Here is a 26,854-nt window from a genome sequence, read left to right as displayed (position 1 = left end):
ATGGCAAATGACTGACTTCAGGTTGTACCAAACAAGCAGCAAATTGGTCTCAGAGCATCAGGAGTTGCTTTCTGAAGCCATGGTCCCATTCGTTACTTTAAGCGGCTGTCATGGGGGATCTTTCAACATGCTGGGGGCTCCCAGCAAACTCACATGTCCTCAATTATGCTTCCTAGTAATTTCTGAATATTTAGTTCAGATACGTCATCACAAAAAGGAAAAGTGATCAGTAATGGAAAATTCCTTGACTCTACCCACTTCTTTCTCACCAAGATTCAAAATAACCATGATTCTCAAAACATCCTTGATTTTTGGTGATAGCCTTGTAATTCTTTATGAGAGACATATGTATGCCCCCCAATGAAAGGGAACATCAAGTGCTTAACAGATGAATGAAACTGAACCATACATAACAATCTTCTACAGACAAGAATGCGCTTATCCCTAAGGGCTGGTTCAGCAACATGAGCAAAGCACTGGTGAAGAGCAGATTTGCATCACGTCAGTTCAGCGAGTTTGGAACTTAATGGACTGAGTAAAATTTACACATTCATGCCCCAACACCACTGCCATTCTACAATGAAGGTCAGTACATAGCATACAGGTAACGACTAACACAAAGTAATTCATCACAGCCATTCAGAAACTGGAGAGGCAACAGTATCCACTAAAAGTCAAAAGCATCACGATACCCTTAAAACTCCTAGCATAAAAACCAGGCCCTCAATCCATGCTTTGATGATGTTCAGGGCAAGAGGACATTGAACAAAAATAAGTCCCTTGTTCCCAAGGCTTCTTCAAAGGCTTTAGTAAGGTAACTTTAAAAATCAATCGCCTTTGGGCACAATAACACATGCCTGTAATCCCAGCACTCGTCAGAGGCAGGCAGATCTGTGAGTTTGAAGCCAACCTAGTCTACAAAGCGAGTCCAGGTGAGCCAAGACTACACAGAGAAACCCTGTCTTGAAAGAGCCAAAAATAATAAATAAACAAACAAACAAACAAACAAACAGCCTTACAGATGAAGGCACTCCATTATCCACACTTTGTTATTTCAATTTATTATAACTTATTCAGATTACATCCCAACTGTTATCTCCTGGCTTGTATCTTCCCATTCCCACCTTCCCTCCCTCTTCTGCCCTATTCCCCTCCCCCAGACCTCTGACAGAAGGGGACCTCCTCCCCCCATATGAGCCTATCAGGTCTCATCCAGATAGCCTGGTTCCCCTTCCTCTGTGTGCTGCCAGGCTCTCCACCAAGAAGTGATAAAATCAGGAACCCCAGAGTTCATGTCAGAGGCAGTCCCCACTTCCCCTACAACCGTGGAGAACAAGCTGTCCATTGGTTAGATTGGAATAGGAGGAGAAAGCTAAGGTGTGGGTGGACCTGTGGTTTGTCCAATGGTGGCTAAGTGGCTTAAGAACAGACACCTCACAAATGCCAGCCTTCTTGTGCATCTAAATCCAAGTTCTAACATATTGCTTTTCCTTTGTCATCAAAAGAACGTCTAAACCCTGAAAACTCCACAGTAAGCTGGAATAATGGCTGGATGCAGAATTCCCCCTGCAACCTCTGGGTACCTGCCGTGTCCCTCTGCAAGCAAAGGCCGCCTGGCACTAAGTGTGTTCTCTGCAGTTAGCACTGCACATGCTTCCCTCCTGAACCTCCAGCCTACCTGATGCAACAGTGAGAGAAAGAAACACTGGCCTCACTGTGAAGGTCAGAACTCTGTGAGGTGACAGAAAAAGCAGTAATGGGAGAGGAACCTACTTTGCCAGGTGGTTCATGAGCAGCTGCAACATCTGCCGATTCTTCTCCGGGAGCCGATGAACAAGGCTATGGATCTCAGAGACTCGAGTTTCCTGGTTTTCAAGCTCTGTCAAGGCAAGGGGCAATGATTTAATGGAGTTACAGCTAAGTCACTGGACAAGGCGAGACCACGGGGAACTAAAGCCTTGGTGCTAACACAGGAAAAAGGTTCTCGAGGATTTACAGCCTTGTCTTGTGTGCGTGCTTAGGACTAGAGTGGCTGGCCCTGGGAGGCCTTTCACTGTGCTTTCTGTATCAGAGTTCATCTAAATAATGTGATGAAATGGAGCTGGTCAACTGCACACCCAAGGAAGGAACCACCATGGGAGCAGCTGGCTCCCTAGAGGGCCAACTTCACTTCAAGGAAAGAAGGAACTTTATGCACTTGCGAAGTGGTAAACAGATCTTATGTGAGCATTACACAAATCTCAAATTTCAAAATCATGTATCCAGATGCAACAAAGAAATCACAACTGTGCTTAAGCTACGTGTAACACACCAGCCCAGTAAAAAGAGAACAGTGGCAAATAAAATATTTGTCTTTCTGTCACTCTCTAACCTATAACGTAGCCTGTCACCTTTTGATTAAACTTGGGGAAGTGGCTTTGTTTCTCTGGGAAACAGCGCTAATACTTGCCCTACCTATTTATAGAACTGATAGGAAGTTTAATTAGAGGATGGTTGTTGTGAGTTTGGAATTTCTCTTGAGAAAGAATTCACATAAACACCGTGTTCGCTCCCAGCTTTCTCCCATGCCTCTCTAGTCCCGCTGAAGAAGACAAGGCCAAGTATGTAAGGCAAGTAGAACACTAGGTACTATAAAATTAGGCCAGGAGTAGTTACCAGGGTAAACAAACCTAAAGGCTAAAAGAAGCCAGTGAGAGGCACACGCTATGGGCATCATAACACGAACGGCCATCCTGCCAGATTTAAATCTGATAGAGAATCTAACTGCCCCATTGCTGCTGGTCAGCCCCACGTAGACAGATTCCAGTATACTTAGAGCAGCTTGAACCTAATCCCTATGTACTTTAATACTAGTAATGGGAGTTAGGAACCTAGATGGCAGAGCCAAGAATGATCAGAAGCTGTAAATGGAAGACATGGTGGAAAAAGGTCTGCGACGTTACATAAATGGTGTCATGCTCAGAGAAGCAATTCCATTGCTCAGTTCAGGAAATGTACATGTCTGGTTCATTTTGCAAAGTGCTACTTTAAGGATGGAAAACAAAAGCTCTAAGAAGTTACGACTCCAATAATCAAAACTGGAAAGGCAAAATTGCTTTTCTGTCTCATCTCTCCTTCCTTCTACTCCACCCTCCCTTCCAGTCAAGAAAAATACCTCTCAAGTTTTTCTCTTTTACTGTAAAGTCAAAGTAAGGCCCCTGGCAGTCATGGTTCTGGTTCATTTTTATTCTGTGACAGACTCTCCTAAGTTTGTATGCAGACATTTTGCATGTAGACTGTGACAGCCCAGGTAGCATTTATTTTTAGATTCTGAGTGTTCCTCAAAATAGAAAAATCTATTCTTTTCTCCTTAAAACTTCAACTAAAAGATGCTTACTTGCTGCTTTGATGAAACTTCTTTGAAACTGGTACATCATGAGTGGTCCTGGAAGCATTCTAGAATAAAAATATATAGACACAGAAAAGTCAGTTTCACAGTAGGATGACCCCTCTTGCCGAGTAGCACCATGAACACGGCCAAACAGCATGGCACACCTCAACCACACAGAGCACAGCTCCATGGAGCAGAACGACTGGCAGCATGTGGCATTTCACTGGAAATCCTCTGAAAATCCTCAGGCTAACATTCTCCTCACCTATATTTGCCACCGACCATTATCTTGTCATGTCACCAAGGCTGAACTGGAAGTCACAGTCTTTCTTCCACCTCCCAGGTACTGGGGTCACAAGTGTTTGTACCACTTTGCCCCTCTTCTCCCCCCCAACCCCCCCACCCGCCCCGAGACAGGGTTTTTCTGTGTATTCTTGGCTGTCCTAGACTCACTTTGTAGACCAGGCTGGCCTTGAAGTCACAGCAATCTGCCTGCCTCTGCCTCCCAGAGTGCTGGGATTGCCTCTTTTTTTTTAAGGGGACAGCTACAACTCTACATCAGTCACAGAACGACAAGGGCAGCACAAACTGAAGATATCCTCTCAGTCACAGAGTCACCCATGAACAAGAGCACTTTAGGACATGAATAAGCTATAAGCAACTAGCTACATGCATCTCTGCATCAGCTGGCCTTAGACTCTCACGTCTATGGAAGTTTGTTGTTGGAATCAGTACTTCCAGAAACAACCATGAAAAATGTTGTGTTTTGCTTCCAAAAGGAATATTACTTAAAGTACCAAACAGCTATAAGACATTGTACCAGCTGTGTGCACACATGATTAACTACAAATGGGCTTTTTCTGATAATCCAGGCAATAACCAAAAAAATTCTTCATCCTTTGTCTCAAATTTCATTCTATCAGTGTCCCTAGCTTCTTAACTCAACTCCTAGTCACCCCTTGCACTGCATCTCACTTGCAATGCCCCAAATAAAGCTGGCATTACCAACTCCTTACTGTGACCTCCCTTGCTGCCTAGCCAAATGAATCTTCATGAAGCCTGTATAGTGGCTTATTTGACACTTGATCCCAGTTCTCCTCTGTTTAAGACTACAACCCACTCTCCCACGTGACTACAGCACAGAATTACAGTGTTCCTAGGAGCGTGAGTTGTAGGGCTGTGAGGGTAGCGGAAGCGGGGTAAGTAGTGAGCCAACAGTCCAAATGATGGATAGAAGGGAAGAAAGATACTGTATATAATAGCGCAGTACAAGGTAATATTTCCTTTCTCCCTCCATTTTATTTAGTTAACCATTCTAGCAGAGACCAAATGGGAGTTTCCCAATGGCAATTTTCCCACATCTATCTTCTCATTTTTGAAGACCAATATAAGTCATATATTCTATATAAAACTCAAAAGAGTCACAATATAAACTAGGTACATGATCAAGTCCACTCAACGAGGTGCCGTATTGAGTTCTTAGTTTCCTAATAGATCATTCAGAGAAGGTCTAAAGCTAATCATTTTACTGCATCTTATTAAGAGCAGGGCTTTCTAAATCACTCCCAGCACCCCCGCACAGTGGCAGCCCATCAGCCCTGGGCAATTTACGATTGGCCTGAACAGCTCAAACTTAATGCTCCCACACAGACACAGTTTCCACATCTCAAACACCCACCCAGCAGCTCTCTAGAGGCTGCAAATAAAACTGCTTTCTCCCTGACAGCACACTAACTAGGTGGCTTGCTGTTCACAAGTGGAAATCCCGACCTCAGGTAGGTCTTCAGAGCACTAGTGACCGTCTTTATCTCCCACTCGGCACAGATATCAGTTTCCGTCTCAGAAGCCGCTTTGGGGTCTGAAATGGAGAAAAGACAATGAGCAAAACAAAGTATGGGACACGATAACATCAAACGTTCACACGCAACAGCACTCCACCTCATCACATTCAAGTTAAGAAAGAAGACATTTATGCCTGTTGCATCAGAGAAACACTTAAAAATCCAAGTATTCATCACTAGAAGAGTAGAGGCAGCCAATAGCGATGCAACACATCACAAAGGAATTTGACAATATGTATCACCCAGAGTCTGGTAATGTTCACATCCTCCAAACTAGAAATTCCATTTCTCAACATTTTGCCTCCCAGAACAAGACAAAGCATGCAGCAAGTTGCAGACCAGACACATACAGCTCACACTCTTCTTTAAAACAGTGGGGAAAATGAAAGAAAGAGACCACCCTAATCAGAGGAGTGTGGTTAAGTGAATTACAGCACAACTCCCTGATGGAATATTAGGTTGCCATTTTTTAAATTTAACATTACAGTAATACTGATGACTTATGACATGGAAAATGCTTGTATTATATAACAGTAAGTTAAAAAAATCAAGATCCAAACATTTTTTGAGAAACATTAAAAAAGGGATGAAAGAAAACACTTTCAAATTATAATAATAATTGTGTTAAAGTGGTAAGAATTTTGGTTTGATATTTTCTGAGTCATGTATGGTTTGATTCCATTATTTTATAGTAATTTTTCAATTGAGTACAATGAGCACACCATAATTGTGCTGGCTCGCAATTACTTCTTCATCCTCTTCTTGCATGCAACTTTAAGCAAACGTATTTTAAGTAAACGCATTACTAAAGGAGAAATCCCCGTAGCTGTCCTGAGCAGCACAAAGACATGAGAATAAAAGGCAAGGATAGGCGCATGAACAGTTTCGTGGGTCAATGGGGATCGCTGTCCCCAGCAAGACGGGTCAGTTCACATACAAACGGGACAGAGAAGCAGTACAGTAGTTAGGTGTGTGGAGGCAAAATCCACCCTTTCTTATATGGCCTAAAACCAACATGTCCAGCCAGCCCAGCTCACATTCTCTTCCCTTTCTGCACAGTGCCTCATTTTTCACAAGGACTTTCGCTTTTATTATTCCTTCTTGGGCTGAGAAGTGAAGTCAGGACAGACAGCTCAAAGAAAGGCACAACTCAGGGTACTGTGAACCTCAGAGATGGCTTAGGACCTGACCTACTCTAGTCATCACAAAGTCCATGACTTCTCCAGAAGCCAAGCTGCTGTTTAGTGTGCTGGGTGCTGGAAGATTATATAAGTGTCAAGTGCTACCATTAAGTCTTAGAAAAAGCCTCTAGAACAAAGCCAGAAAAGAGAGACACAGTGGGTTCAGCACTTGAACCTAGGAATGTCTTTTCAGTCAAACAAGCCATTGTCTCTTGGGAAAGTTAAGTTCACAGTGGCTGGACGGGCTCAGATCTTGGGACATTCCTGAACCAGTCACAGGGACATCAGTGAAGTGGAGAGTTTTTAATTGGTTGTCCCTAGTTCATATTCCCCATCTATTGAACGAGTAAGAAAAGATTTCATGGTGATTTAGATCTGGTTTTCCAGTTTGATATTTAGATGCTATGCCAAGTAAATAGAGACTGAAACTGGTCTACCTCTTTCTCAATATTTCCAAAGACTGAACACCAAGCAAGAGTCTCTGCCTACAGGGCTACGTGCATTTCCACTGGGACAGGAGATGAGTCACCAGGCATACTTTTCTGTCTGATGAGAAAGAACCCACGTTCACCCTAGTGGGATGAGGTCAAATACTCATGAATGGCCTAAGGAGTTAACCTATAATTCTCAAGACAGAGCACACAACTGCAGCTGTTCCATACTGTGCAGAGCGTTCCACAAACATATATCTACAGATGAAGCAAATAAGGGATTTATCTCATATACGTTACAGCCCCTACAGGAAGGATGCCGATGCAATGTTCACACATGACCATGGGCAATAAGACTTCGTCACACAAACAAATAACAAAGAGTCATTTTCATGGAATGATAAATCCCACATGGTTTTATTATTGCAAATGTCCTTAAAGGTGTAAAAAGGTGATTTTCCTACTGTCCTGATCTCTGAGACTTTAATTCTTTTCTTTCTCTGTCACTTGATGCTTCCTTCCTGTAGACAGACACAGACTGCTGACGCCCAAGGCATCCAGGCACCCTACTTGGCATCACCTCCCCCAACCCACTCTGTTCCCAAGGCACCTGAGCATTGCTCACCCCTTGGTTTCTGGAATCAAGACAAATGTTACTGTACATTTTTCTGAGGACCAATCCAACTTCTACCCCAGAAAGGGAAACATGAATCGACATCAGCAGCAGTTGGCAAGTCTGAGAGTTGTGAACTGTTCCACGAACCACATTGAGCAAACTAATCATTAGCTTTCACTTTTTTTGGGCTGTGTAACCATAGGAATATTGCATAACATTACAGGGAGGAGAGTCAGATTACAGTCCGGCTGAAATGCTTTTTATAACACCAATGAGGCAAGGCTCATAACTTGAATGTGTCCATTTTAATGTATTTAATAGCCAACTAAATTGAATAGAACCACCAAAGTTACCACAGTTCCCCAAAGAGTGGCCTATCTCTATCTCTCTTTCCTGGGGCTCTCCTTGAATGGGTTGTACCAGTGGTATCTGAGCCATCTCTGAGGAACTGGGACCTTTCTCCTCATCCTGCCCCTTAATCACTGCAGAGCGTAGGGAGATGAACACCCACTGCAAGGGCAGCAGTACGGTGTTGAATAGGACATGCGAGTGACAAGCAGTGACTAGGAACTCTCTTCCACCCACCACTACGTGAATCCAGATAATCAGGGAACACAGAACGGAAGCTGTGCTACTAACAGGAAGCTGTCTTAGGTCACACCAAACCAGTTTCTGAGAACCACTTGGTACACCAAGAGTGAAAGAAACTCAAAGTCCTTACCCAGGCTTATTTTTTTCCCAACTGACACACTGTACTATATGCAAATTAAATATTTTCCTCTTTGGCTAGGCTAATATATACACGTATTTTTTTTTAAAAATCAGTGAAGTCTTGGGAGATGGATTAATGGTTAAGGTGCTTAAGACGCAAGCACAAAGACGTGAGTTCATATTTCCAGCACCTACATGAAAAGTTAGGCATGAAGGTGAAAGCCTGTAATCTGCTGGGGAAGCCGAGGCAGGATGCCTGGGGTTCCCTGACTAGGCAGTCTAGGGCAATCAGTGAGCTGCAGGTTCAGTAGAAAGACTCTGCCTCAAGAGATGAGGAGAGAAGCCGGGCGTGGTGGCGCACGCCTTTAATCCCAGCACTCGGGAGGCAGAGGCCGGCGGATCGCTGTGAGTTCGAGGCCAGCCTGGACTACAAAGTGAGTCCAGGATGGCCAAGGCTACACAGAGAAACCCTGTCTCGAAAAAACCAAAAAACAAACAAACAAAAAAAAAAAAGAGATGAGGAGAGAAGTGATGACACCTAGCATCAACTTCTGACCTCACATACAGCTTGCACACACGCACGCGCGCGCACACACACACACACACAAACGGCAACAACAACAACAACAGCAACAAGAGAGAAAGAAATGAAAACATTTATGTGCATTAAACAGCAAATCTTTTCTACAGCACAGGCAACTGCTAATCTAACATTTTGCATATATTCCACCCAGTCTTTGTGTGTATGTGTGTGTGTGTGTGTGTGTGTGTGTGTGTTCCTTTTTAGAAAACAAATGGGTTCGATCCTCAGTTCCACAAAACACACCCACACATGAATATATGGACTCCCCAGTACTTCACTTTACATATGCGCCAGTCTTGATCTAATGTCCTCTTTTAAAGGAAGTTGTGGTTGAATCCTTGTTGCTAGATAAGCACAGACATAAGCTAATGTTCCTTTGCAGACCTTTCTTGTAGAAACAATTCCTGAAAGTAGACTTTCTGGATCAAACATCGGTGCCATTTGGCTTTCTGAGAATACTACTCAAGCTCCCTCAGAGGATTAATCTTGAGTGACAACTGCTCACACCCTCAAACTACATGCAGTCCAACTTTGGATCTTTACCAGTCACAAAAGGTTTTTTTTCTTCCCTTCAAGAGCTGAGGACTGAACCCAGGGCCTTGTGCTTGCTAGGCAAGCGCTCTACCACTGAGCTAAATCCCCAACCCCCACAAAAGGTTTTTTTAAAGTCATATCTATGTTTTAATTTGTATTTTTTGACAAGAAGGACAAATGCATAATGCTTTTCTACGTGTGAGTGTTAAAAGTGAACAGTACTGAACATTACTTAACTGATGTATAGTTCTATACTTTCTGAAGTGCATATATAGTCAAGGAGCTACCTCCACAGCCCAGGTACTCCAACACCCAAGAACTCCTGATGCTCCGTTATAGTCTGTCCTCTTCCGCTAGCATAATACTTGCGAAATCCATCCACACTGTTACATGTACAGTAGTTTAATCCTTTTATTACTGTGTTGTATTCAATGTTCTGGATATGCCATAATTTGTTTACCCATTCCCTAGATGATGGACATCTGGGTGCTTTCCAGTTGTGGCTGCTATGAATAAAGCTACTACAAACATTTGCCCAGAGGCTTTTTATGGACTACATTTTTATCTCTTAGGTAAATGCTGCCATCAACAAGCAGGACTAGGTCAAAATCTGCAAGAATAGATCAAATGATAAGAATGTTTTCCTTAAATGAAATGGTCAAATTGTCTTCCAAAATGTTAGGGCCATTTGCATTCCCACCAACAGAGTGGGATGGCTCTGGCAGCTTCACTTCCTCTTACACATGACGAGGTCATCCAGTCACTTTACCTTAGCTGTATTTAGGAGTACTTCACTTCTCAAGTTGTATCACTATTGACTGACGACGTAAACAATCTTCTCAAACGCTCTATGGTGTGGGTCAACTTTACATGTGGTATTTGCTCTGTGTATTTTCCTTAATCAACTACTCTTTACAATATTTTTGTCTATTTTTAAAATTGAGGTAGTTGCCTTAAGGATCAAGAGTTTTTCAAATATATTCTAGATAAAAATTTTATAAACATTTTTATAAACGCTTTCTACAGATCTATAACTTATCTTTTTTTCTGAAAAAGAATTTTTTCTACAGTACTATGGTTTGAATTTTGGCCCTCATGCATGTCAGGCAAATATGTACCATGGAATCGTATCTCTAGACTTGTATTTTTATCTTAAAAGAGTGTCATACTAAGTGGTCGAGGCTTGCATTGAACTTGTCATTTTCCTGCTTCAGCCTTCCAAATAGCTGGGGTTGTAGGTTGCACCAGTAGGTCCACAACGAACAATATCTTTCTTAGAGAGAAAGTGTCTTATTTAAATGAAGTTCAACTTCACATATTTTCCTCTAATGGTTCATTCTTGTATTCTAGTTAAGGAAGCTCTTTAAAGGCAAGATCACGGAGACATTCCTTCTGTGTTTTCTATTAGAAGGTTTACTGTGCCAGTTCTTAGGATACATTTCAAGCTATAGTGTCAAAGGAGAGCTCATTTCATCCTCCCCGCTCTGGGCAGCAAATTGTGCTATGTTACTTGTTCAAGACTCCTTTCTCCGGCTATTTATCCTGACCCCTTATCCGAGACTCAAGTGTTTCAAAAGCTGAATCTTGTGTTGTTGGCTATAAACTGTTTATAAACAACAACAACAACACAAGATTCAGCTTTTGACTAAGATTGGGTGGTGTTTTGGAAGGTAGATATGTAAATCAGTGCAACAAACATAAGAGCCCACAAATAGGACCAACACACACCTGAAGTCAAGGATGGTGACAGGTACAAAAGTGGGGGAAGGTGAGCCTCCATCTGTGATCCCTCCTCTCTAAGAACTCAAGATGGTGGCACACAAGCCCTTGCTTGGCTCCCAGAACCATCACTACCCCCAAGTCTGTCGTTTGTCTGGTCCCTTCACTAGGGTTGGCTGAAGTTTCTTTTCTCTCTGTCCCCTACTTTCTCTTGGATACAATCTTCAGTCAGGCTTGTTTCCACTCATTACATAATAAGCTTCAGGTCTCAGAAGTCATCATTAAGAATTACCTGGTACTTGAGGAACTCTTCAGAAAGAAGTCCTCAATTGCTTTTATTTATGACAATGTGTGAAAATGTGTGCAGGATAAGGGCACAGAAGAAAGGAATGCAGACCTTCAAGGTTCCTGACAGACAGGGCAGGCTGGCTCATGGCTGGAGATAGGAGGGAAGAGCGCTGCCTGTAATCTGATTTAAAGCTCTGCTGTTTAACACTTCCCTGTGCCCTCTGTCATTTTAACCTAGAAAGAGGTGACTGCATGGGAGGAGACAGACAGCAATGCTGAATTTGCACTTCTTTGCCACCATAGTTAAACATTAATAAAGATACACAGAAGAAAGGGGCAGGAAGCTTCACCAGCACAGCAAGAAAAGCCTTTTATTTACATTCTCCTGTTGCCAGACGCCAGGCTCATGTGAAGGCCCAGAGAAATGGTAGATGATGGCCTTCAACATAACAAATCATCCTGGGTAGGGAAATGAGGTCACACTCCTTCCTTTCCTGCACATCTGGAGAGGAGTCTGCTTTCCACAGGCCTACGAGAGCCCTGAGAACAAGACCTAGACAGTGAAAAAAGGCTGGGCAGCCAGAGCGCAAGACCACCTTTACAGCACGAGGGATGAATTCTAAAGAGAAAAGTCAGCAGGGTGTGGTGGTGATACCAGCAATCCAGAGGTGGAGGCCAAGGGTGAGCTGCTCAAGGTCATCTTTAGCTTAGCAAAATATGTACATATAATATGTGCTGGCATGTGCGTGTGTGTATACATGTGTGTGAGTGTATGTGTACATATGTGTGTAGTAAGTCTGATTTCAGCATGGCTACATGAGAGATCCAATAACAAAGCAAAGCAAACACAAAAAAGAGGCAGAGGTAGTCCTTGAAAAATCAGCAAAGAAACACGAGAAGAACGGCAGACTTTAGGTTCAGAGTTATGTACTCCAGTTCTTCCACAATCTTAAGCAGAGTGGTGCCAGGAGGAATTATTCAGGACTACAGAGCCAACAAAATAAAAGACTTACGACTGACTGAGATCTGGCTAGCATCTCATACAACATCCGCTCAATGCCACAGAAGAAAGTGAGTCTGAAACAGGATTCAGGGAAGTGTTTGTAGACCACGGAGAATCTATTCAGAGAAAAGTCCTCAGCAAAGAGCTTTACACTTCCTGTGAAAGCCTACCCAGTGTTTGTTGGTATACAGAGACCACAGCATCTGAAGGCATCTACTCTATAATGTAAATGAAATTCACAACAAAATTGGGCCAGGAAAGCGAGAGAGACAGGAAATAGTAAAGGCAATGGCTGAAGGAGCACATCAGGCAGCCAAGTGTGCCATTAAAGACACTGAAAAGTCAACTACCAAATCATGTTTCTAATGTCAAGAACACAACAGTAATTAACTGAGGTTAAATAAGTGATAGGGATTTGGGGCAAGCCTGGGAACACAAAGGATAAGGGCAGCAATGAACTCCACAAGTAAGGAGTATGTTTTTTAGAAAAACTACCTATCAAAGCACCCTCATGGACCCGGTAACTCTTAGAGGTGCTCATGTGATGCTGAAAGTAGGTGAGAGTGGAAAGATTTCTCCTTGTGCAGTTATTGGACAACAGTATACAGACTGAGAGAAAGAAGAGTTTACAGTTTGTGTGTGTCAATATAATCCAAATGAATTTTTAAAAATTTACATTCATTTATTAATTCACTTATTTCTTTTGGAAACTGTGTACACACACACACACACACACACACACACACACACACACACACACACACACACGCGAGTGCTGCTGAATGTGTACAGAGTTCTGAAGACGACTCACAGGAGTTGGTTCTTTCTACCATGTTCAGGGAAATCAGTTTCAGGTCATCAGACTTGGCAGCAAGTCCCTTTACTTGCCAAGCTGTATTGCCAGTCCCCAAATTCATTTTAAGAAAGACAAAATGTTTTCATAATCTTGGAATGACGACAGTCTCAAGTACTCATGAAGGTCAAAGATAAAAAATGAGAGATTGGCTTCATAAAAATTTAAGATGCAGGACAAAAAGAAAAAGGGGGAAATTTTAGGGCATGAAAATTTGGATTAAAAAGCTGCTAATACAGCTGTAAAATTTAATGTTTACATCAAACAGAATAGAAATTAGGGAAATAATACTAAGAATAAAGGCAGGCAAGAAACCACTTCTGTCAGCACCATAAACATGTTGAAAAGAGCCAATTTAATCCAAAACCAATGAAAACAAGGTTCAATAAGAGGAAAATACATCATTTTTGTGTACTATTTATATGAAAAACCAAGTACAGAGCATGGCCGTTGTGGGCGATAGGACACTCTCCTTACGCTGGCTGACAGTGAGCTTGGTAACAGCAGATAAGGAGGCCAAAGCCATATACAGAGTCTGAGCCAGCAATTCAGCATTGTAAGGTAAACTGTAAGAGAATAAGACAGACAAGCACTTCATAACATGCTCAGACTCAGCAACACTTGTGCATCTTTTCATTTCACCATCCTATTTCTGTGCAGTCTAGGCTATCACTTGCAACTGGAGACACAAGAACAGGCCACCAAAACCATCCATCTAAACTGAAGAGGATAAACAGAGTGTCTGCTTCCAAAGTACAAGCTCTTCGCCTCTGTTCCTTACTTCACAGGGCACCCATCTTTGCTGTACTAGGACAGGGAGTCGATTCAGGGCACTGGGGCACTGTTAAGAGTGACACCATAGGAGGACTTAACATGGGAAAACAGACACTACAATGCTGTGAGAATACAGCCTGTTAAAAAGCATAGAGCATGTGTGCCCAGTGCTGTAAGCATATTAATACAGTATGCTACACTTACTTGCTTACTACATGCTGGTGCATGTGGTTTAAAAGGGCTATGATTAAACTGTCTTGTATACAATAAAGGCTGTATCTGGTCTAAAGGATTATTATTTTCTTCTTTATGCTTTTTGTATTTTTCTGAAATCTCACCAAGGACTACTCATAATTTTTAATCGGAGAAAGGAATTGCTTAAAATACACAAAAGTGGGTGGAGATAGGCAAAATGGCTCAGTGTACAGCACTGGCCTCTAAGCCTGAGAATGTGAGTTCCCACCTGGGACAAACATAGTAGAAGAAAACTGATAACCACAAGTTATCCCCTTTCCTTCACACACACACTCTCACACACACACACACACACACACACACACACAGAGTAGCTTTATTTAAAATATATAAAGAGTCAGAAAGGAAGAGAAGCAGACATGTAATGAGCAACAAAGTGTGGGTGTTAGAAGATCTGTAAGCATTTCTCCTCATTTAGTGGTTGGGGGGTCAATACCTATACCCTGTAAGTCTCCCTGAACCCTTTTTACTACCCAGAGACTACCGACCTCTGTTGCCAGGAAGTAAGCAGAGTGGCTCTTGGCAGGACAGCAGTGTGAAGTACAGCGGACACTGCAGTGGCTAGGAGGAATTCTAACAAGCTGTCTTAAGGAACTCTCATCAGTAAAACAAAGACATCCTAAACACACTGGCTCTTATTTCCCATTAAAGTTAGTGTCTGGTTTTAATCCTGAGCCCTGTTCGTAACAACGAAGACACAATAATCCACTTAGTGCATTGGAACAAGTAAAAGCAATGTGTCTGCATATCGCTGGGTATGAAAAGGGTGAGAACGGAAGAGAGTGAGTATGGGGTTCACACTGAGCCCTGGAGGGTTTGTGGCCTGGTGCAGAATTCAGTCTATAGCATTGGCTAGCCCCGACTAGTAATAGTACCAAGAATTGATTAGGATGACACAATAGCACACTCAAAAGAGGGACAGGAGACAAACCTGGACCTAGTGCACTGGCCTGACAACTGCAAGGGTACAAGATTCCTCCGACTGACAGGGAGACAGAGACCCACAGGCCCCATTCTCAGCGTCAGGTTACACATTACACTCTGCTCAGCTCTACTCCTGGGAGGCTCATTTATACTCCAGCCTATGTGGAATGTTGTGCTGGCAGAGGCAGCAAGCCTTCTGACTCTCAGCTGCTGGCTATTCCTCCTTCATGACATTCTTCTCATCCTCATGGTTATCTTCCTCTACATCTAAAGACAGCTGAGGAAGAGAACAAGAACAGAACCTCGTGAGGGGGCTGCTGAGATTAGTGATCAGAACCGCCGCCTTTTGGAGCATCTCTTTTGCCCAACGTGGATCTCTGTAGACTTCAAAAACATTGCATTTCTTTCCAATACTATCGGCCTCACACTGTCGTCTTTGAATTCTATTTGACGCCTCACCTTGGTCTCTCTACACAGAATACTGGACACTGAGCCCCATCTCTTTGGTGCAGCCTTAGCTGAGGAAGGAGTTCTTGCCTTACCTATTACCTTGTTATAGGGCCCTTTCTGTGATCACATGCACGAGCCATGTTTTGTTATGTTGTTCACCTAATCCTAACCTTGCTACTGCTGTGTTGGATGCACTTCATTAGTACCACAACAACCGTTATTCCAGGGAAGGGTCCCTCCCCTTCTCATCAATGATCCTGTTCAGCCCACGGGCATCCATGGACTAGCCTCATCCCTACTCTCTGGCCCAGGCCCAGGCCCAGGCACAGGCTCCAGGCCATCTGCATCCATCTGCTGAGGATAATGTGATTGGCTCCGAATTGAAAAGTTTATCGTGTGAATGGCCCACACTGGCCAATCACAGCCCTCCCTGTGGCCTTCTGCCAAAACTGTTACCCTAGAGACACTCTTCTGAGTGATGCAAGCTCCCAGTGCCTGGGTCTATCTGGGACACTCCCAGAGAGAGAGCAAAGCCAAGGCCAAGGCCAGCAGAGGACACAAATAATGAAAAATTAGAGGAAGAAAAAAAAGGGGGGAAGGGCTTGAAGTAAGAACGGCACAAGAGTCCCTTGACCCTGCATGCGCTGTCATAGTGGATGGACCAGTCACATAAGCAAATGCCCTTTCTCCTCTGAATTATTCTAAATTATATTCCTGACTCTACCACTTAGAACTTTTAACAGTGCAATTAAAAAAATAAATAAGTCTCTAAACTCCTTAGCATTGTACTTAGGTTTGTCAGCAAAACAGACCACCTTAGCTGTTTGGCATTAACTGTCCTCTTTCAGGCTCACATGGTTCTCTCAGATACTAATGAATAATCTCACGGCATCCATAGGCTCTGCCCCTGCCCTGCACAGCCTGCCTCTGCCTGTACTATTGCTCACATTTGCTTAATCTGAGTTCTTGTCTCTCCTTCACTATTCCATCTCTAGATTCAGGGCAGACTAAGTACTAACACCACATGAGTACCTAACAGCTTTCAGGAGCATGCGTATCTCCTCCCTACTAGGACTCATAGAGAGGCGGGAGCTCTTTCTAGACCTTAATATCACTATCACCTAGAAACTCATTCCAGATCCTAAGAAGAAATGGAAGACTGAACGCTGACACCTGCTATGCTCTTAATTCTTCCTTATATTAGAATTTCTCCAAATTAAGCCATATCACCATATGGCCCAACCATAGAACTCTTGGGCACTTGTTCTATGAGAACAAACATATGCTCACATAAAAATTCACTATTCAAATATCTACAGCAGCTTTACTAATATGAGTGTAAAAGAGAACACAACCCAGAAGTACTGCAGCAAATGAATGACGAGACTGTGGTATGCTCAGACAGTGGAATACTACGCAATAGTTAAAAAGAAATTAACAAGTAATGATACATACAAGTTTCTCAATTCTGGAAATAATTAAGCTTACTAAAAAAAGAGACTCAACTCCCAAACTTACACATTCTATTATTCCACATATATAACAAGTAATTTCAAAATGACAAAGTTAAAAGAAGAAAATTTAAAAAATAATAAGACTACTGGTCACCAAGGACTGGTTAGGGACTATGTGTGAGGAGGTAAGGCAGGGAGTAAACAAAAGGTATCACAAGGCCATTCAGTGGGGTGGAGACACTTTGTGCTTTGACTATATCCATGTCAGTATGTTCTCTGTCATATTGAAATGAAGCCTGGTAAAATGCTATCATTGAAGGAAATTGGGTCAAGGGTAAGAAAGATCCCTTGTTTCTTACAGCACATGTGTCTCTCACAATTATCTCAAAAACATTTAAAAAATTAATGTAAAAAATGAACTGTATCCCACATCTGAATTTAAAAGTGGAAAGCAAATGTAGAAGCGCCTCCTAGACGCTGTGGTCTCAAATAGCAGGCCTTGGTGTAACTCCTAACACCGTGGAGTTTTGACCACAGCAGCAAGTAGCTCATTCTGGCCCATATAAAGGAATGGATTTCTGCACATATGAAAGCTATTTTCAGAAACTGGGACGACAGAAGAAGTGACAAACACAAGATAAAGGCCCTTGCCTAAAATGCCAAGTTAGAGGCATGAACGAGAGTTGGTCTTCCCAAGCACCAGGCTAGGGCTTTTGTGGACATGGACAGCAGGCACTGGTGTATGAAATCTGATCGGTTTGCCATTTAGATCCATGTGACTCGCTGAGGCTGGCTGCACAGCTAAAAATACAGGCTATCTGCAGCCTAGGCAACTTCGTCTCATGGATTTTGATTCAAACACTGCACATTTGGAGGTAGTGGCTTTCTATTTATACATCAGCCAGGGAAAGAGGATCAAGTGAAGGCGTGAAATCTAGAAGCAGGAGGGATCCTGGGTCTTATCTGCATATATGCATTTTATCTGAGCTACATAGTAACCTCAGTATCAGGAACATGCAGCCCTGAGGTCCTCACAGGCGGAAAAGATGCCCTTTCTTGGACATGAGGTGTGTCCTACTGGATACCTGCCTCAAAAGAGGCCAGAGGAGTCATGAGGTATTAAAGACAGAGTAGGACATAGCAGTCACGTGATGAGGTGCTGCTTGGACTGGGGTGCTGAGTCTGAAGACTGAATTAATGCTTGCCCTGCTGGTTTCCTTCAGTCTCCCGAAGGCCTGATCAGAGCCTCTCTTGTTAATGCCCAGAGCCACTACTAGCAAGCAGGGCAGATTACTGGGCATCGGCAGCACCTGCATACCCTGATTCCTCCCTCTAAGGCTACCTAGAAACCAGGAGACCTTGAGTAGGCTGCCCAAGAGAAAGCCACTGCTGCACTAACCCATCAAGACACTCAGCAGCTTCTGCACTCTGGAGTTGACCCCCACGATTCGGTAGAGTCCTTGTTCATTGATCCCTGAGAAGAGAAAAGACGATGACTTAATTAGGTGAACATCAGAACACGAGTCAGGCCCACAAGGCTAAACGCTCTCCTAGTTTTCCTTCATTTTCTCTGTCCTTCTAAAAGCTGCTGTAATTAAAGTCCCTGCCACTCAGCTCAGCTTTTAGCAAAGGAGTGGGATTTGGCACAGCTGTCTAGGATTCACGGGTGTGCCGTACACTCCAGCCCTCACCTTACCCAGGTCATTAGTAGACTTCCCTTCCTCTTGCCAAAGGCAACAGATGAAGATTTTTAAAGATGCAAAAATGCATTATTTTAAGATTGTAATATTTAACCATTTCTTACATTCAAAAGTACAAAGTAGCATGACTAAAAAATTCATTCACATAAAATGATAAATCACTTTCCATCTATTTTTACACATAGCATAAAAATACTAAACTGTAAGTATGTTTTCCATCTTAAGGAATGTTAGTCAAGACTGAGAAATCAGAAAATCCATCACAGTTAGAGCAAAGGTGTTTACTGTGCAATACTTGAAGACAGAACTTCTGTTCACTTAAGTGTGTGAATTAGAGTGCCACCGTGTCACTTACAAGAGAAGATCTGCATGCCCGGGTGAATGCATGTGGTCTATGTCTATTCATGTGTGTGGGTCCACATGTATGCACATGCACATGGTGCCCAGGACAACCTCAGATTCTTGGGAATGCCATCTGCTTCCTTTAAGGCTGGTTCTTTCATTGGCCTATAGTTCATCAACGTGGCATCACTGGGTGGTCAGTGAGGCCCATGGAGCTTCCTGTTTCTGCTTTCCCAGGATTGAGATTACAAATGTCTGTCACCATGCCCAGCATATTTACTTGGGGGATCAAACCCAAGGCCTCATGTGTTATTAATGATCTATCTCCTGAGCTCCAACAAAGAACAATTTAGAGTGAGGGATTAAAAATGGCTTTCCTCTTGCTGGCCCAAGTCCATCACACCTGGTACCTCTCAGGAGCTTGTGTGCTCCTTCTATAGTTCCCCCGTGAGCTTCTTACTGTGAGAGCTAGTTCATACTACCTCTCTTAAGACATTCCAATGAGTTCTTAGGTGTACATAATATTCAGAACTTCTTACGGTGGCCTACGAGGTTCACAAGCTGCAGGTTTACAGTGATCATAGACCCTGAGGAGAGTTTTAGCTGAAGAGGTTTTCCTCTTGGTTCGGGCTGCTCAGATGGATGGACACACAGCCCACCTTAAGCTGTGTATGGATGTATGTGCTTCCACCTTTGCCTACCCTATTCTCCTGCCCTTTCTAATTCTTCTCATTTTGAGACAGTGCCTCACTCTTGTCACTCAGGATGGCCTTGTGCAATTCCTGCCTCCTGAACAGCAGGATTACAGGTGAACACAGTGATTTTATCCTTTCCCTTTAAAATAATAAAGAAAAAAATACGCCTCTCTAAAATTTCCTTAAAATATAAGCCCTTTAAAAACTTAGGAATTACAGCAAAGGCAAACAGAGTAGCAAAAGAGGAAATTAAAAGAGAGCAGAGAGCCACTAGTGCCACACTGAGACCTGTGCAGAGGATGTCCTCTCAGGAGCACCATAGAATGGGCTCAAGCAGGAGAGCCATTCTTTTTAAGTTGTATTTTTCACTTAATAAATGTAAATATGAGATGTCAAAAACATTTCTACTTTTAGTGATTCACAAGACTTTATGGCACAAGTGAACCACCCTTGCTTTAGCCAAATTTGATTGATTCCTGATTTTGCATTTTAGACACACCACTGTGTATAAAACACTACTTTGGCTCAACATGACCAACATCCTTATTTTCCAAAATCAATTTCCAATCATGTCTACTTGATGTTTTCTGGGTACATATTATCTGTCTTAATTTTTTGTTGAAGGAAGTTGAGGAGAAGCAATCAAACATTAAAAAACAAAACACACAGATGCTTGTACATGTCAAAGTAACTTCTTTGGAACAAGAACCCTCATTAGGACACACAGACATAAGAACTCAAGATATTCTACTGTATCCCACCTGTACACATGCATGTGGGTGCACGCATGTGCGTGTGTGCACGCATGCGTGGGTGCATGTGTGTGTATCCCCCCTCCCTTTCTATTTATTCACTGGTAAGGTTACAATTCTTCTTTAAAAGTCAGAATTCCTTTCAAAAAATAAAGGTGCAAGTAGGTAGAATGCTGAAAATTAAATAGGCTTAGTATCTTGGTTTTGATCAAGCTGAGTGGAGAGATGGCTAACAGCTTTTCTCAGGGCCACAATGGATCCAGCACTTAAAACTGTGTGATGCCAGAACTAAGGACTCTGGTTTGTGGTAGACTGCAATAAACCAACCTCTCCTTTCATGTCCTGCAAAGCCCTTCCTTCTCTGTCCTTGATAGTTCTCAGATCCAGGTCTGTAGAGCAGAGATCCTTCCCTGGTGCCCACAGACTCTGCGATAACCCCTGGATAGATTCCAGGGATCTATGGAGTGGATGGGAAAAGAGCCTTATTTTCACTGTCAGTGGCATTGCACACTTCCCTCCCTTACGGATGCCAAATCCCAGTGGTACTAGCAATGCCTGCAGCATGGTCTGAAACTCACTGTATTTTCCTAACTCTTTACACTATTACAGAATGCTGCAATTTCCAGATTATGCTGGTTATGGAACCTACCACTATAAGTTTGAACAAACTTCTTAACACAGAAGCGTATCTGCCGCTCTACTTCAGCTATATTTTCAATTATTTTAATAATAACTGGGTTTCAAAACTGGTTTCCATAGGCCTAAGAATTCTATTTGTATACATATAAGACATGCTTGTGATCAAACAGAGATGTGGGTGACATGAAACAGGTGGAGAACTCCTCCTTCAGACCAATGTGACCAGCAAAAACACCAATAGTGGCCACAGGGGAGTTAATGAGTTACTTAAAGTCAGAAACAGCAGGTTAACAGGTCTGCTGCCTCACAGATATGTGATCTTCCATGAGAACAACGCCATCTGTCCATCTGGTAGACCACTTTACCTCTGGTTTCCACTGCATGGATGCATTTCTTTATTATGCTGAAGCCGATGCTGTCCAACTGTGCCACTGAAAGAACAAGAGAAGTGCAGTCAGGCCTTGCCTGTGCAAGTCAGCTCAGTGTAAGGTGCGTACACTGGGAACCGACCCCATGGTGTGGTCACAGGAGCTCTTCCCTTTCTCATGCAAAGACAAAGAAATACAAGTAAAATAATAATTCAGAAATAGGTAATACTGACAAAGAGCCCACTCTATGAATGTACTATCTTGGTTAGTTCTCACAGTAACTTTGGCACTATCCTCAGTTTCTATTAAGAAATGGCAGCACAGAGGGACAGACACCTTCCACTTTGAGTCACAGGAATAGTTGCTTGCAGCCATGTATAAAGCAAATGTGAAGGGCCCCGGAAAAGTAGGCGAGTGCTTTACCTAGATCACCTCTTGCACTGGCAGCAAATCTTCCTGAATGATAGTGGTATCAGCCCCATGTTACAGGTGGAAAAAACTGAGGCTTAGAAAAGCTAAATATGACCAAAGTTGCCAAGTTAACATGTAGAGACACGTTCCAGGGGCCAGATCGCCAAACTGCTTTAAATATGACTTTGAATTTAAAGATAATTCTGTTCTGGTAACTAGAAAATCCAGAAAATCAAGTGGGAAATGAAAGAAAGAAAAGTGACCAGAGGAACACTGAGGCAGCTGAGAACCACGAAGCTCCCTGAGGTAGAGCCCCAGAAGCATTAGAGCCCCTCTCTGCAGCACATCAGCACTGCAACAGGTCTTCTCTCTGCTCCTGTGCCTTCTGATGCCACTCAGAACATGAAACAACCCACAGGAACAATTTTCCCAGGGAAAACTAGTTTCTAAGTCACAGTAAGAGGACAGACATCCACAAAACTCGGCCCCAAGCTTTGGATATCCACAAATACAATTCACGAAGGAGTGAGTCTGTTTGATCACCTTGGACATTAGTTACTGTCTCTTTTCATTACAGCCTCTCCGGTGGTGTGGGAGCTTTCTTGTTGTGGTTTTGTTTTGCATCAGATGACTAAGAACACTGAGCACCTTTCCATGTGCAGATCACACTTCTTATTCTTTCGTGAAGTGCTCAGAATGCAGCCACTAGGAAAGTATGGGTTGGGCAGGGAATTATCTATTTGTGCTTAAAAACTTCCCAAAACATTTATGACTGTCATCCTGTTCTCAGCAGAACCCTTTACTTAATTTTAGAGAAGTGTTTCAGAGTATCTTTTCAAAGCGTCGTCAGAAGTCTGAGGAAAAGGAACCACTATTGTGCACTGAACTCTGGGAGCTGTTGATACAGATTCTTCCGAACTTGGATGTTTTAAGAGGAGGCTTGTGAACACTGTTTCCTTCTAAACACAGATGAGCTTCATCTTGGACAAAAACCACTTCCTTACCCCAGAAACATCAACAAAAGTTTCAGAAAAGTGGAAAGAACTTGGCAACTGAGAGAGAAAGTCCCAGAGCTTAGATGACCCACCAGGTCAACTAGGAAGTGAGACTCATCTCTAGGCAAGTGGTAATGTGAGAAAAAATGCAAAGGAACTTTCCTGATATATCCAAAAACTTAAATTCTACCAAGTTATATTAACTATGATTTGTTTTTTGAAAATGGCAAAGATCCCACTCAATGTTCGGATTGGTTTTCCCTATGTTGGTGCAATTTCTTCAATTTGTTAAAAAGCAAGCAAATCCCCTTTATACTGATGTTAAACTAAAAATCCTTACAGTTCATACAGATAATATATTTATCAGTGTATTTTAGTTGTCATATGTACATAGCATTTACCTGCTGTAGAGCAAACAGGAGCTCAAGATAACTCTGTTAAGCCTAGTTTATTACATGATAACTCTGCTAAGGCAGAGATGTATGTTGTGTTAACTACTTTGTTTTTGTAAAAAGATAAAATTATGTTAAGAAACAAGAATTCCTAAAATACAGTTTACCAACCATTGTCCTGAACTTCTAAACTAGAGCTGATACATGTTATTGCAGTGTTACTTCCCTGCACTTTTCCATCTGTCCCTCTGTCCTGTCCACTTCCCTTACACACATGTGCACACACACACACACACACACACACACACACACACACACACACACAAATACACAGTTTGACTTCTACTCTCATCAACTTGAATCTCCTGCTGACATCATGATGGGGTTACTAATTATTAACAACTGCATACTATTTAACTTGGACTAAGTATTGCTAATGAGACAGGGATTCCGCTGTATACATAAGCAGAACATCACTTCTGATGTTGGCCCAGTGGGTTCATAACCTAAGCAACTGAGATGGAGTCTGCAAAGCGAGTTCCCATTAAAAGGTCTGGAGCGTTTTTCATGGGGACGTACCCCTTGGACTAGTGTCTCGATATAAGTGAGTATATACCATTTAACTCTTTTTGCTTCTGGGTGAACTCACTCATTATGATAATTTCTAGTTCAATCTATTTGTCCACAAATTTCGGAAATTCCTTGTTTTTAATAGCTGAGTAGTATTCCATAGTATAAATGTACCACAGTTAAACATTGCCTACCAGGAAAGTGGGACAGAGGGGAGGACATCCTATTGAGACTTTAGGTGTGAGAAGCCTGGGAGAATGAGGAAATAGAAGGATCCAGAGGGTCCTGGAAAACTACAGGCGGGTCTGGGCCCAGGGGTCCTCCTCAAACTATGGCACCAGCCAAGGAAAATATAGGCAGTAAACTTCGAACCCCTACCCAGCCCCCAGACTAGCCGATTGACAGGACATTCTCCACCGTTAAGAGGAGAAGAAGATCTGACTTTCACACAAACTCTGGTGCCCCATATTTGACCATGTCCCTTGGATGGGGATGCCTGGTGGCACTCAGAGGAAGGATAATAGGTCACCAAGAAGAGACTTGATACCCTATGAGCATATACAGGGGGAGGGGGTCCCCCTCAGTCACAGACATAATAGGGGAGGGGAGTAGGGGGGAAGCGGGAGGGAGGGAGGAATGGGAAGATACAAGGGATGGGCTAACAACTGAGATGTAATATGAATAAATTAATAATAAAAAAGGGAAAAAATTAAAAAAAAAAAAAAGGTCTGGAACAACATCACCGGAGCCGAGTTTGCAAATGACTGAGAAAGTAGCCAGCCAGATGGATGCGGCTGTCCTTAATCCCCTTGAGCAGGTGATTCAGCTCATTCACTGAGCCAAGGCTCAAAAAGGTCAGGGATCTATTTGCAATTTCTGTATCCTTATAATCGCCAGAAATAATCTCTCATTAAATATCTACTAGGTCTGTATTAGTCCCTTATTTTGACTTGCCATGAGTTGATGTAGGACCTGTGGCTCCCAGGCTCAGCATCCTGTGATGCAGTTAAAACTTAGCGTCTCACCCCTCCTTAGGCTCAAGTTCCCTGGGCCCAGGTTTACATCAGCAGCCCACACTGATGTATTATAATTAATGTTGGCAGAGCGCACACAGAAGGCACAGGCTGACCTTCCAAGTTATAAAGGTGCAGCCATCCAAACTTTCATCCCAACTTTGAAGCCCTGTTTATCTCTCCTTTTCAGAGAAAGAAAGGAGACTGAGTCTTACAACTCCACTCTATAGAAGTACTGCAGGATGGGAAAACATGCTCAGTCAGCTCAGAGCTTCTCAGAGCAAACCCTGAAGGGTACCTGACAGTGGTATGGGTTTGGGTTACTGAACCAATATGAACTCCAGGAGGAGGAGGATGCAGGTGACTCACAGTGCGATGATAAGAACAATACCAGATAAGGTACAATCAATTCCTTCTCTTGCTTAAAAGGTAGAAACTGAAGCAGTCCAGATAAAAAGACACAGTTTTACCATAACTACCACTGCTGTACTATGAATAAAAAAATAAAAATTAAAAAACCACTGATGCAACCTTCTGGGTCCTCATCTGAGATAACATCCTCTTATCTCTAAAAGAACTATGCAGTTGGTGGTGGTGGTGACAGTGTGTGAACTTACATGACAACTCTTAACAAAATCAAGAACATCTCTCTTACTTTCTGCCTTCCTTACACATCCAACACATCACCAAACTTCCCACCATTCTCTCCTAACATTTCTCAATTTTGTCTAGGTCCCTCCATCATCCCTGTCTTGGTTCCAACACAATGAAAAGTAATGGTGAAGTTCAAACCCTGAGTAAACAAGAGGGCATGCCATGGAGTATGAGATGCCCAAGCTGGCCTGAGAAAAGGAAGCACAGGGATGGGAAAACCCACTAAGGCGGTCTCAGCAGGCTCTTCTCTCTCCTCTGAAAGAAGTCCCAGGAGCACACGCAAGGCACTGTTGCCCTTTCTCCTAGTAAACTTCTCAACTTTGAGTAGTTACATCTTTAAACATATTCTAACATCTAATACAACCACCTAACAGAATGAACGTGGAAAAGGACAGATCCTAAGAAGGCTTCTGACTAATAGAACAGCCCACACCACAACAGAGGTGGCTAAGACTCTAGACACAGCCCTTTGAGGCTGCTATACAGATTGGTGTGTTCTCTACTCTGGATGAAGTATTCTAATTTTTACTTTCTTAGGGGCAGAAGTAAAACGTGGTTATTGATGTACTCAGCCTGTGTCCCAATGTGAATTCTCCTCCTTTGGGAACCAAAAAATGGAAACTACTGCTGAGCTTGGGACCAGAGAGCATACAGGGGCAGTAGTGCATTTCATACAATCCATAGCAATCTCCCCCTCTGCTATCTGGGCTGCCAGGGCAACTGCAGCAACCGCTGAGCTAGCCTCTTCATATTCCTTCTTGATTCCACTACCTTTCCACTACCTTGCTGTCCCCATTTGTAACAGCAAACAAACAAACAGCAACAACAACAAACCATGTTGCCTCCCTACTTACAATCTGTCAGTGGCACACTCTGTCAAGCTCTTCCCAACCCTGGCTTGTCCAATTGATTCTAAAACAGGTGATATCCATTCCTTCTCTCAAAGGATGCACATGATCGCTTACATTTACAGCATCAATCTGTCCTGAGCCAATGCACCCATTAGGTTTAATACCACATAACCTCTAGTCGAACAACTCACCTCGGTGCAAAAGCATTGTTATCCATCTATGAGCCAGACCCATTGTTTTAGGTTTTCAAACAATAACAAACAAAACAAACAAACAAACAAAAAACCCAAATCATCCTCGGCCCATTTCTCGCTTTAAGGAACTGCTATCACTCTTACTCTTACTCTTATGTGTCAAGGATAGTGTCAACACTGTTCACGAGGTGACCCAAATCCTGAACATGAACCAGCAGGGCCTTATGGCCCAGCCCCAGCTTGCTTCTCCAGTCTCCTGAGGTGCCACTCCCCTAGCTCTCAGGACCTTAC

General features: G+C 42.9%; 1 protein-coding gene across 2 annotated transcripts in view; it reads right to left on the bottom strand.

The window, feature by feature from the left end:
* The window catches only part of Arhgap26 (Rho GTPase activating protein 26), a 382,948-nt gene that overhangs the window by 133,049 nt on the left and 223,045 nt on the right, over window positions 1-26,854 (bottom strand). For both annotated transcript variants that reach the window (XM_051163712.1, XM_051163713.1), the window contains exons 13-17: window positions 21,481-21,546; window positions 18,387-18,461; window positions 5,141-5,228; window positions 3,377-3,435; window positions 1,774-1,879 (exon numbers count right to left, since the gene is read on the bottom strand). In XM_051163712.1, coding sequence (XP_051019669.1) covers window positions 1,774-1,879; window positions 3,377-3,435; window positions 5,141-5,228; window positions 18,387-18,461; window positions 21,481-21,546 — 394 coding nt within the window. The remainder of the gene's footprint in view (window positions 1-1,773; window positions 1,880-3,376; window positions 3,436-5,140; window positions 5,229-18,386; window positions 18,462-21,480; window positions 21,547-26,854) is intronic.

This window comes from Acomys russatus, chromosome 20 (genome assembly GCF_903995435.1).
Source record: "Acomys russatus chromosome 20, mAcoRus1.1, whole genome shotgun sequence".
NCBI classification, from domain to species: domain Eukaryota; kingdom Metazoa; phylum Chordata; class Mammalia; order Rodentia; family Muridae; genus Acomys; species Acomys russatus.
This window is presented reverse-complemented; position numbering and strand designations above follow the sequence as displayed.